At 43.2% G+C, this 12,279-nt stretch overlaps 1 protein-coding gene across 1 annotated transcript; it reads right to left on the bottom strand.

Moving 5' to 3' along the window:
- Nucleotides 1–1,389: 1,389 nt before the first annotated feature.
- On the bottom strand, nucleotides 1,390–7,418 carry DPY30 (dpy-30 histone methyltransferase complex regulatory subunit). The gene is made up of 5 exons (XM_086460926.1): nucleotides 7,322–7,418; nucleotides 7,066–7,137; nucleotides 6,934–6,981; nucleotides 5,486–5,628; nucleotides 1,390–1,623 (listed from the first exon to the last, which is right to left on the bottom strand). Exons 2-5 carry the CDS (start codon nucleotides 7,099–7,101, stop codon nucleotides 1,551–1,553), a joined length of 300 nt encoding a protein of 99 aa, XP_086317052.1. The 5' UTR covers nucleotides 7,102–7,137; nucleotides 7,322–7,418; the 3' UTR covers nucleotides 1,390–1,550.
- Between the last annotated feature and the right edge of the window lie 4,861 nt (nucleotides 7,419–12,279).

The raw sequence follows: 12,279 nt of genomic DNA, 5'->3' as shown, positions 1-12,279 counted from the left end.
TTGAACTGCCTGCTTTGTTAAAGCAATTAGCTAAGAAACACAGAATGGAGATGGGAATGACAAGATGGCAATATTGAAGTTTGTTTGGATAAAAATTTAGGATTTTGATTAATTGAGCAGCTCTTGGAAGCCAAGTTAACCATTTCTGTCACTGTCAAACAAATTATGGTCATTCTACCAGTCTTTTTAAAAACTCGGCTATGCTTAATCTAGATTCCAGCATCCAGTGCTATTGAACAACATTGACTATGCTTCTTGATGCAAGTTTCAGAAAACAAACACATGAATTCCGAGGGCTGTGGCTACTCCCTGTACCCATTGGCAATAACCTAGCGAGCCAGTTCTCCAGCTACAATATTTGTATTTTCAGAGCTTTGCTAGTATTTTTTCACAACATATTGTTTACCATCTTAATTCTTTTTCTTCTGATCCCCAGTCTTCTGTTGCATCTTCTTATATTGTACCCTGAGGTTTGTGGCCTTTACCCCCACTGAGAGTACAGGAAAAATAAACAAGGGGTCAGAAAAAGATGTTAAGAATAGGAAAAACGAAAATCCAAGAGGTGTTAGTAAACTCAAGGGGAAAAAAAAATCAGAATACTTGGTATTTTACTGGGTAGATTAGGATTATCTTGGACATCAGGGAAAGACTCTTCACTAGAGAGGGTAGCTGGTCACTGGAACAGGCTCCTCAGGGAAGCGGTCACAGCATCAACCTTATCAGAGTTCAAGGAGCGCCTGGATGACGCTCTTAAGTCATACGGTTTAGTTTTAGGTAGTCCTGCGAGGAACAGGGAGTTACACTTGATGATCCTTATGGGTCCCTTCCAACTTGAGATATTCTATGATTCTATCTTTGCCAGAGAAAGAACGCTTCCAACCAGAGGTAGCAGTACAGAGAACTGAATTACAGAACCTTTTTTAAGTTCCTTCAAACTTTGTGTTTCAGTTAAATCCAGCATACCAGTCACAGGAGATCAATGACAAACGCTGAACAGCACACCTCATTAATGTAAATATCCGAAATGATGGACTCTGGCTGCAGGTGATCTCTTCAGCTGCTGAATTCAATTGGTTGTTTTAACTAAACCCATTTCCTGGTGTTCCGAAGCAAGTTCTCTCTACTTAATACTTCCTAAAAGTATGTTCTAACTGCTCTTAATTTATTTGCTTTCTGTTTAGACATATTGCACATGGATGGTGCTATATAAAATCAAATTAAGTTATATACATTATCACCCATATGATTCTCATAATAAACTGTTCCCCTTTGTTTCACGTGTTCAGGTGATGTAGCCCCACAGAATTATTCAGACTTTCATCCAGCAGTGCAGTTTCAGTACTTTATTTTGAAAGTCTCTTAACAGCTAGTTTAAAACAAGTGAACAAATTAAATGTAAAGTGTTCTTTATTAAATAACTCAAAAGGTAAAGCAAACTGTGCGATTAAGAAAGACAACATCATGGTTCCAAAGGACTTTTACAGCAGAAAACAAATTGCGGCAAATGAGCATTTCAGTCTAGCAGCCAAATTGTCCTCATTTTTATGGAGTTAATTTCGGTCCTCAAATTGTGACTTGTTTTTTAAAAGATATGCTGCTAGAAATTCAATGGGATTTGGTGGTCTGTAAAGAAAAGAGTAAATCAAAAGCAATTACTTTGTTATATCAAATTAGGCAGCTTAAGAACTAATCACCTTCCTTAAAAGCAATGTAACTCCTCCCAAACACTTATAAGCATGTGGATGACCAACTACTTAGAGTTACTCTGTAAATTTCCAGTTTATGGCTGATGAGAAAGGTTTTAATAAGGAGTCTTAGTCACCAATGGTTCAATGTTACTAAACTGCTAGAACAGTTACACACCTAGAACTAGGGTATAGTCTGTGAGCATTAATACTGTATGTACATCATTGGAAGTTACACACATTTGTCTATTTCTTTAACTCATGCTGTATAAAGTAGAAGTTGATCTGTCAGTGCTTTCTTGCTTTATTTTCTTCAAATGGTTATTGTGTAGCTTTGTGCATTAGAGCTGTTTTCATGGTTTCTGGCAACTGAAATGAACACAACAAAACTCAACAAAAACTTCAAGTTTGAGAAGTGCTGTAACTTGCAAGTAGTCAATAATAAACATTTTTGATCACTGGCCTTAGTCCGTAAGCTTTTTTTAAAAACACTCCTCCAGCTCCAGTACATGAATCCTGCTAATCTGGATGCTGTCTGCAGAATAAATTACAAACTTACTCATTCCACACTGGGTCAGACCAAAGGTCTGACAGTGAGCAAATATGTCTATAAAGAGCATAAAAAAAAAAATGGAAGAAGTGTGCAGAGATACTTCTCTGGACCATCCTTTTGGCTTTCAAGCATGTACCAGCTTTCTGAGCTAGCACCTTTATAGTCCTGAGTGGACTCCTCTACAACTTTGACCAATTACCCCTTGAGCAGAAATAAAATGTTAATGTCCTTACCCTGAGGCAAAAAATTATATAGCTTAATTATGTGACTTCCGAAGGATCACCTCCTTTTGTTCATTTTGAGTTTGCTACCTGCTTTGCTTAATTTGGTTACTGTATCAGAAAAGATAATAAACAATCCACCCCAATTCATCATCTCTATGCTATTCATGATTTAAGATAATTCCTGATAGACTCTCTCACAGAAGTCTCTTTTCTAGGTATCATCTATTCAGTCACTCTGTATACAGGTAGCATTCCATACTTCTGACCACCTTGTCACTTGTCTTACTTTTTCACATTCTACCAGAATACAAGGGCATTGGAATTACACACAACATTAAAAATACAAGAACATTATAAATTTAAATAGTGACATTATGCTTGTTTTTACCCCTTCAATTTCTAAGTCCTACCATTTAGAATTTATTTTTGATTGAACAATGCACTGACAAATACATTTAACAGTTTAAAGATGTTTTTTCACAAGGGTAATTGTCAATTCAGAATCTATCATTTTGTTACTAGCATTAGGGTATTACCCTCCTATGTGTGTAATTCTCTGTTTATTTGTATTCAATTTTTCACTTTTGGTCATAGTTTTCAATTTTTCATAAGAGTCTTCCATAGTTTCACATCGAGTTTATGAAGTTCCTGTGCAATTATTTACAATTGATCAGCTTAAAAAAAAAAAATAAAGAGAAAACAAAACACAACCCCCCCCAACCTATTCTGTAAAACTCAGAATCATTAAAAAATGTTGACAGCCACTTCAAATTATTATACATAATCCTTTTAAGGATTCTAGCATTGAGCTCATTTCACCACGAAAATTCACCATTTATCATAGAATGGCTTAGGTTGAAAGGGACCCTAAAGATCATCTAATCCAACCTCCCTGCCATGGGCAGGGGCACCCCTCAACTAGACCAGGTTGCTCAAGGCCTCATCTAACCTGGCCTTGAACACCTCCAGGGAGGGGGCATCCACAACCTCTCTGGGCAATCTATTCCAGAGTCTCACCACCCTCGTACTGAAGAACTTCTTCCTAAGATCTAGTCTAAACCCACGCTCCTTCAGTTTAAAACCATTTCCTCTTGTCCTGTTGCTGGACACTCTTGTAAAAAGTCCCTCACCAGCCTTCCTGTAGGTTCCCTTCAGGTACTGGAAGGCAGCTATAAGCTCCCCCTGGAGTCTTCTCCAGGCTGAACAATCCCAGTGCCCTCAGCCTATCCTCGTAGCAGAGATGCTCCAGCTCCTGGATCATCTTTGTGGCCCTCCTCTGGACTAATTCCAACAGATCTATGTCCCTATTATGGTGGGGACCAGAACTGGACACAGTATTTGAGGTGGGGTCTCACAAGAGCAGAGTAAAGGGGGAGAATCACCTCTCTTGGTCTGCTGGCCACACCCCTCTTGATGCAACCCAGGATACGGTTGGCTTCTACTCTGTCTCCTATCTTCCAATCAGTTACTTGTCTCTATAAATGCTTTTCCTTTAATGCCACAGCAACTAACACTCTTTAAAAGCTTTCAGTGAATGACTGTGCCAGAAACATTTTCAAAATTTAAACAGACTGTATCATCTGGATTCCTGTTTATGTATGCTCGCCGACTCCTTCAGTGAACTCCGAGAGACTTACAAGACCTGACAAAAGTTGTGCTGACTCCTCCCAAACATGTAATTTATCCATATGCTCACTATCCTGGATGATAAATTCTGTTCCAGGCATAGTCATCAAATGCACTGTTCCCTATACATCTCTATATTCCTTAGAAAAAAACATTAGCATCCATTAATTACTTTCCAGTTCCATTTTAAGCAGAAGATTATACAGCAGAGCTGGTAGTTCATCTTTTTCACCCCCAAGGTTTTAATACGTTCAACTGAAGAGAAAATTTGACCTTGGCAGTTTGATACTGTTAGCGTTTTTTTCCTGTATGTTCCCCAACCTCTTCTACCAATGTTCCAATTTCACTCCTGTGATGAGTCCCCACAAAGAACAGCTCCTTTCATAGTGAAGAAAGATTTAAAAAAAAAAAAAAAAAAAAAAAAAAGGTTTGTCTGTAGCACAAGTATCCAAACTGTAAGTGTGGGGTATCCATGTCAGGCTGTGTGCAGCAGAGCTCCCACAGATGTCAACTGAAGGTCTGCACACTGCTCAGGTGTACCCATGGGGGTACCTTCCGAGGCGCTCTTTGGCCTCATTTGCTGTATGTACAATGCGGTTCAAATTCTCAACCCCTTCTGAGGTTAAGACACTGTTGATGGTTGTTCTGGCTGCAGGTACCACGATGCGATTATGGTCATCTGTACCAGCTTTTGATAATGTTATTTCAGCAAAGTTGAGAAATGGTTACATGCAGTATGACTCTCCAATAGTTTGCATACACCAAAAAGCTAGAAATTAATTTGGGTAAAGATGAAAGTCAATGTTTGCTACTATTGAAGAATACACTTGTACATTGACTGATAAGAGATTTGGGGCACCTTGACAGCATAATCTTCACTCAAAGGTTAAACTATCAGTTTGCTTCTTTCTATACTGACAGTGCAGGGTCAGCCTCATCCTTTAGAAAGTGTTTTAATCTCCAACAAAGATGCACATCAGGCCTCATTTGTCTGTCTTTTAAATGCCAAGCAGAACTCTTTGTAATTCCACACTACAAAAATCTTGTTCAAAACTAGAACAACTTCTTGCCTTGCTTCTGTAAGGTGAATTCTGTGATAAAATTAATAAAAAATTACATTTTTTTTTCCTCCAAAACCTTTGCAGTAGCATACTTCATTGGGCGATCACAAATTTGGTAAGTAACTCTCATCATGCCATATGCACCTAAGCGAGGAACACATCCTGCATGGTCAATCATAGTAATTCATAGTTTCATAAACCTGCTGCAACAACTTTCTCATGACTAGCAAACTAGCAAAAGCATGTCTGGTGTGCAAGGTCTGAAAAGGTGACATACCACCCAAATTTGAGACCTGCTTTCTTCTTAAGAACAGAAAGAACACTGAAGCATCTTACCTCTCTTTTGCAAGAACAGCAAGTCCCTGTAGCAAGATAGGTACAACTGTCTGATCCAGGTAGGCACGTGTGGGTAATGACTGCAGATCCACCTTCTGCTTTGATGTTTTCTCTGCATTTATCTTCTCATTTTCTACTATCCTCTGAAGCAGGAAAAAAAAAAAAAAGTGAATGGTACATTGGTCATAGCAGCCACATCTACTTTGAAATGCGAGTGCTAAGTACCCACTGCAGCTGTCTGGCAATAACTTTACGTCTCTTTAAGAAAATTTAAGTGCGTATTTTTCCTTGCCCAAAACCCAATCCAGAGGAGCCTTCTATTAAATTGTTAAATTCTTACATTTGGGGCAAACAATGTTAGGAAGTCATAAATTTTCTAAAACAGAAGACACCCTATCTGTAATTTTTATTTCTGCTTTTGCATTCACAGATTTAAATTCTACACCACTGAGACAGAATGCCTACTAACAAAAGCAGTCTCAGTTCAAGTGAAGTCTGACAAAGGGGACTCTGTTAAAGTCAAGCACTTTGAGACTATGCTGTATGAAAGTATAGATGGACACTTTAAAGAAAACATATGCAAAATGCTTCCAGGTGTCTTTTGGTCAAAAAGTGCTGAATCATCTTAGATCATTAACTGTAGTTACAAAAGGATACCCTACCACTGCCAGTAAGCCAAACTTATTCAACACAACACACACCAATCTACTGATATCGGACCAACATATTGAGTATAGCGCATTGATGGTTCACACCTAACATGGAAGTTGAGGCATATGGACAAGCAGTTATCAGGGAGATGAGTCACAAAGGACATTTAAGTAAAGTTTCTGCAAGAGCTCAGCACGGAGTAGGAGTTTATGATGGAGCAAGACTGAAGGCTTTTCTTTAATAAGGAATAGTAAACAAATGTCAGAGTTAGTATTCTAACCCACACTGTTACCAACAGCAGAGAGAATGGATTTTGCCTTAGTCTTTCTTAGCGTAAGTAATTAAAGACAGCTTGGATTATTCCGATCCAATTTTTCTATTGTCAAGAATATGAAAAGAATCCGTCCCTTTGATACTTCTATAGAAATGCCATAAACTCCTCGTATTCCCCTCCCTGTAATAACAGTCTGGCTGGTTTCTTGTGGCATAATATATTATATAGATACGTATAATAGACAGCAATGGAATAGATAACTATCATAGGATACTTCCAAAAAAACACCACCTCATTTAAAGGTTCATTATTTACTTCAGCACCATTTAGTATAATGGAAGTAACACAACAGAAAATATATTAACAGCCAGTTATGCAAGTGACTTGTATCTGTTGGTTCAGCTTCCATCTAACTTTCTTGGGAACGTTATGTTTGCTGAAGTTAGACTCAAGACTCAACATTTTTCCCCTTGATCAGGAATGTGACTTCCACTGTACTTTACAGCAACAAAATCTTTGTTACCTCTACATTTTCAGTGAGACCGTATTCAGAATGGGGATTTTCTGGAACCTGTAAAATAACACATGGTAAGCAAAGTAAAAATGCTCCTTTTATGCATGTAGCATTACACACATAAAACATTTCTTGCAGTACCTGTGGCTGTCCCTCCATAATCTGTTCTGTCTCCATGATTTGATAAGTGGAATTTGCTGGACGTACAGTAAACTTGGAAAGCAATAAAAAACCTGGTCAGCAGGCTGAGATGAAGGCCAGGACCCCCGCCGGCGGGGCAGGGCTGGGACCCGCGCTTGGACCTCACAGGGGGCGGCCCCGGCCGCGACCCAGCCACCCCGCGGGGACGGGGCGACATTCTCCTCCCCCCCCCCCCCCCCGCCCCCGCCTCTCTCACCCAGCGGTGGGTCCGGGGCTCGGCGGGGCACCGAGAGCCTCTCCGCAGCAACCACGGCCACGGGCGATGCCGTAAATTGTTTTGACGTAAGTGAAACCGTCGCGCTGCCGCCGCCAACCCCCCCCCCCCCCGCCCCCCCCCGCCGAACTGTGCCTGCGCAGAGCGCGGAACCCCGCCTATCCCTGGGAGCCGGCCTGCGGGGAGGGGGATAAACAGACGGGAAGTTCGAGCGGCTGGAGAATGATGTCATTCCTGGGCGGCGCCTTCTCGCTTCTCAGCCCCTTTCTCATTGGCGGGTGGGCGCGTGGAGGCGGGTCGCGGGGCGGGGCGGGTCGGGTCACTCGGCGGTTCTTCGACTGTCAGCGGGGGCTTCAGGCGAGCGCGGCGGCAGTGGTGTGGCTACTGTGGGGCTCGGCCCCCGGTCCCCGGTCGGTGTTAGCCGCGCGCCTCCGAGTGGGGCTTCTCCTCACCAGAGCGGCAGCTCAGTCCTGGCCGCTGATGGCCGTTTGTTTTGGGGCGGGGAGCCGTGGTTGGGGCCCGCCGGGGAGCGGGGCAGGCGGGGGTTTTGTGGTACAGAAATCTACTGGTAATCCGTGTATCTTGATGCCTGAGGAGCTCGCTGTGGTGTTTGTGCAAAATAACTTTGCTGGGGCTAACCTTGAATGGAAAAGGGGGCGTTGCCAGTGAAATAACCTTTCAAAGCCATGTAGAGTACGTTGTGTGAATCAACGACTGTTGGCCATTAGTTTTTCTCTGTTAAGAAAAGTGTAGCTGCTTGACTTTCTCTAGGTATTGGTGTTAATCATCCTGTCTTGACTCGAAGCTGTCTGCTGCTTTGGTTGTTGTACTGTTGTTAATTGCATCAGCGTTTGAACATCTGTGCCTGATTTCTTTCAGGTTTTTTATTTTTATTAAGAATTAAATTCTGTGTTTGGTAACATTTGTGCTAGTAGATTAAAAAGGCCTTTAGGACCTTTTTCTTTTTGGCTTGAGAAAATAGAGACATTCCTGTAGTCTAAATATTTTTTTTTTTAGAAAATAAACTTTTTTGTTGTTTTACAACAACACATATATTTCCTTTTCTGTTTTCTTGCTGCAGTGACAACAATGCTTATGAATGACCTAGCTGATGCTCTTAAAAGATCAGCAATCTGGAGAAGTAACAGAAAATGCCATGTTTTCATTAGATTATGCTCTGATGTAATTATAATGAACGGTAATGATGAAGGGTGTTTACATCAGTGAATCTGAAATTACGTTTACAGACCTGACAGTGTTATCAGTGTGACAAGCAGGCTCCAAACCTGTGCTGCAGTCGGTCACAGATTTGATACTTGACTGAGGGACCTGGGATTGCAGCAGAACCTCCTGCTGCCTTTGTGTCAGTTCAAGTACCTACTGGTGGCAACCTCAGCTGCTGCTGAGGAGGGGAGGTGAAAACACAGAAGGCAAAATCCTGACATTTTTTTTCTAAAACTTAAACAAAATAGGAATACAAGTAAATTCTTAATGTGGGCAGGTGAGGGTGAAGAGCTGGAAGTCCTCATTCTGTTTTGAGGCTCTCTTCTAATTTTTTATCACTGTCTAAAATGTCATTGCTAGAACGATATGTAGAATACTTGAATTTGTTGTAGCAATGGCTAACAAGGAAAAAAAAATTCTTTTTACCCGTAGCCCCCTCTTTCGCCATTTATACATTCTCTGTTACACTCAGTTTTTGCAATGACATCATGTTGGGAGTGAGAAAAGGTTTCCTGACCTTTGGTGCAATGGCAAGTTGTGGTGTTGGGGTAATTGCACCTTTCTGATTCCTACGATTGTGGTGCTTGTCTGCTCTAATGCCAAAACCTTTCACTGAGATACCACACTGTACCCCCTGTGTTTTATGAGTCCTCGGTCTTCAGGATGAAGTCAAATCGAGTGGTTGAGCTGATGGAACAGTTGCCCACTCCAGAAAACATGAGGTTTCATTTCTTCCCCCACCCTTTTCTGGTGTTCATCAGAACCCTTGCTGAGCCAAGACATCTCACTGAGCCAGCAGAAAGCCATCCATTGCTCTGATTTGTTTTTTTAAGTTTTTTTTCTTTTTAACCTACATCATTTTTATGCCAGATTATTAATTAGAATAGTTCAAAGACATGTCCCAATGAATGCTAGAGCCAGCTTAATATAGGAGGTGACGTGCAGAAAATGGACTCCACAATCTGTAAGACTGTAAAGTAGGTATGTTTATTTAGCGCTGGGCAGCACGGGGGGTAGCCCCACCAAAGTTGTGCGTGCCCCAACGCGGCAACTTGTCTCAGATTTATATGGTCAGATGCTACATACACATAAGGTTTCCCAATACGCCTATACGTGTGCATAACCTATCCCTGCTTCGTATCAAAATTAATTCCGAAAGGTCATTTCCATAAACTTCTCCTAACTGCGCTTGCGCAGTGCCTTCTTGTGGTGGTCGTCAGGTGGAGATGAAGGCTGACGGCTCCTTTTTGCCACTGCTAGTAACCTCTTGTTCTTTGCACAGACTCAGTTGCTCCTTGGTTCTTGCCCAAACTGTAGCGTCGGTTTTAGTTGGTTCTTGAGGCATCCTCCCGGTTCTTATCAGGAACTGTCCTTGTGTGGAGCCATAAATCTTCTTGCTTCTGTGAGTTTATCAGGAATTGTGTTTTGTAAGGGGCCACAACTTTCCTTGCTTCAACTTGTTTGTACAATAGTCAGCAAAATATTAAACACTATCCATTAGCTTGATTCTTTGGGTTACACAGCAATCTAGATCATCATTAAGCAATAATATTTCCACCAAGATTTCCTTAACCCCTTAAACCCTTCCCTCAGGAAGGTAGGGTGATTCAACTTGCAGCTCACTAAAATATTTAATAGCCACAATAGTGGCTTTAATTTATTAATAATTTATTCCTTTACCAGCTTTTCTACTATTTTGCTCAGGGATGGGATGATACTTTAGATGGCAGATGGATAATGGAGACTGTGGATTGGTAATCTGTTGTCACGTGGCTTGTTTCACTTGCTGTTTTTGAATGCTACGTAGTATTAACTCTGATTGAAGTTTCTGGAATTTCTTTGATATTCAAAAATTTGTTAAATTTTTATATCGGGAAATGAGATTTTTTTTTTTTTAAAGGACAGACAGGTATATTAAAAAAAACCTGGATAATGAACTTTTTACAGTCATGAGAGGACTGGAAAATACTTGATGATATTTTCACAGTGGAAATACATCACCCTTTTGCAAAATACAGAAGAAAAATAGTTAATGAACCTTGCTGCATTTTTTTTTTTCAGCACTGATGGACTTGCTCTATCTGTCTAATAATGGTTCGAAGTCATGAATAGTTATATGTTTATATGTTAATAAAATTCTGTATTTTATACAGTAAGAAAACTCATACTCACTTCTGTCATTGAAAGAAACCCCCTTTCCTCAGTCATTTAAGAATAACAATAACACATTACTGGGGGGGAACTTTCTGTACTAGAAGTGGCTATATGTGGCATAAGAAAGCAAGAAAAAATATCCAGTAGTTCCACAGTAGCTTAGGAAAAAACACCGGGGACAAGAGTGATTTCAGTTTGGCCTGTCCTTTTAATTAACACACCCCACCACCCCCCCATTTCTTGCTCTAGACTGGGGAAGCTAGCTGGGGCACAGAGTTAATTCATGGTGTCTTTCTGTACTTTTGGGGCAGCCTAGGCTTCTGCGTGCACTTTGGGGGTGTCGGGGAGAGGTGGTCTGCAGCAATGCAATATCAGCAGCTCTCGGTATTTTATTTGTAGAATGGTGAGCGTGTGACAAAGCAAACCCAAACCCAACATACAGAACAACCGAAAATAAAAGAGGGGGTGGGGATGTTTGAAGCACAGAGGCAGGGGTTGCTGCAGCGTTGAACATAGCAGCAGCAGCAAAACCAGGGGCAGCCCGTGGGGATGCTGGTGTGTGGGCGTCTCCCCTGGTTTGCCAGACGAGATGTACCAGAGCGTTTTAAGGTTTGAAATGACCAAAGGAGTGGACAGCGGGAGGATCTGTCCCATCAGGGAAGACTCAAATAAATGTTACAGTTGGTAACAGTGGCTGGGAAAACTGGGCGTTCGTAGTGAGGGTGGAAAATGAGTTTTTTCCCCAAATGATGGATGTATGATGTATACTCAGTGACATCAGTTTCCTCCCTGTGAAGAGACGGTCTGTCACTTCAGTAACAGAGACGCGGAGCAGACAAAGCGCCGCAGAACACCCTCTCGGGGGCAGCTCCGCAGCGGCGGCAGGACGGACCCCACGGATGAGGGAGGGGCCGCTGCGCGCCCCGCAGGGAGAGGCCGTGGCTTTGGCGGAGGGGACGTGCCCCTGAGGCCCGCACCTCCCCTGGAAAGGACCGCACGGGGGAGCGGTGCGAGGAACCCGCCCTGCATCTGCCGGCAGGGCGGTGCACAACTCCAGTCAGAATCACCCATTTTATTAAATTATTCATCGTCTTTCCACGCCGGGCGTTTCGATGCGCGGCCTCGCTCAGGGCGGGAGCAGGCTGACGCTTTCCAGGCACAGCGCCGACGGGACGCGGAGCTCACCTCCGCCCGCCCTCCTGTCGGGGTCCACACCGGTGCCGGTCCGGGCGCAGAGTCCGCTGCCAACCGCCCGCTTCCCCGCCCGGCGCTGCGCTCGCCCGCGGCCGCCCCTCGCCTCGGGCCGCCGCAGACCCCGCGCTGCCGCCGCCGCGGGTCACGCCGGGAGCTGTAGGCGCCCGGCGGCGCCCATCCCCACCTCCCATTGTCGCTGCGGCGCGTCGACAACGGCGGCGCTGGGCGGGGGGGCAGTAGTGCCGCCCCGCATTCGGCCAGGGCCGCCGTGCACTCCGCCCCCCGGGGCTGAGCGAAAGGGGCGTCGCCGCCGCCGCCATGGCCGGTTGTTGTCAGTCCCTGGCAGCGGGTTATGGCGACGGCGGTGA

This window comes from Leptosomus discolor, chromosome 2 (genome assembly GCF_034619465.1).
Source record: "Leptosomus discolor isolate bLepDis1 chromosome 2, bLepDis1.hap2, whole genome shotgun sequence".
Lineage (NCBI taxonomy): Eukaryota > Metazoa > Chordata > Aves > Leptosomiformes > Leptosomidae > Leptosomus > Leptosomus discolor.
This window is presented reverse-complemented; position numbering and strand designations above follow the sequence as displayed.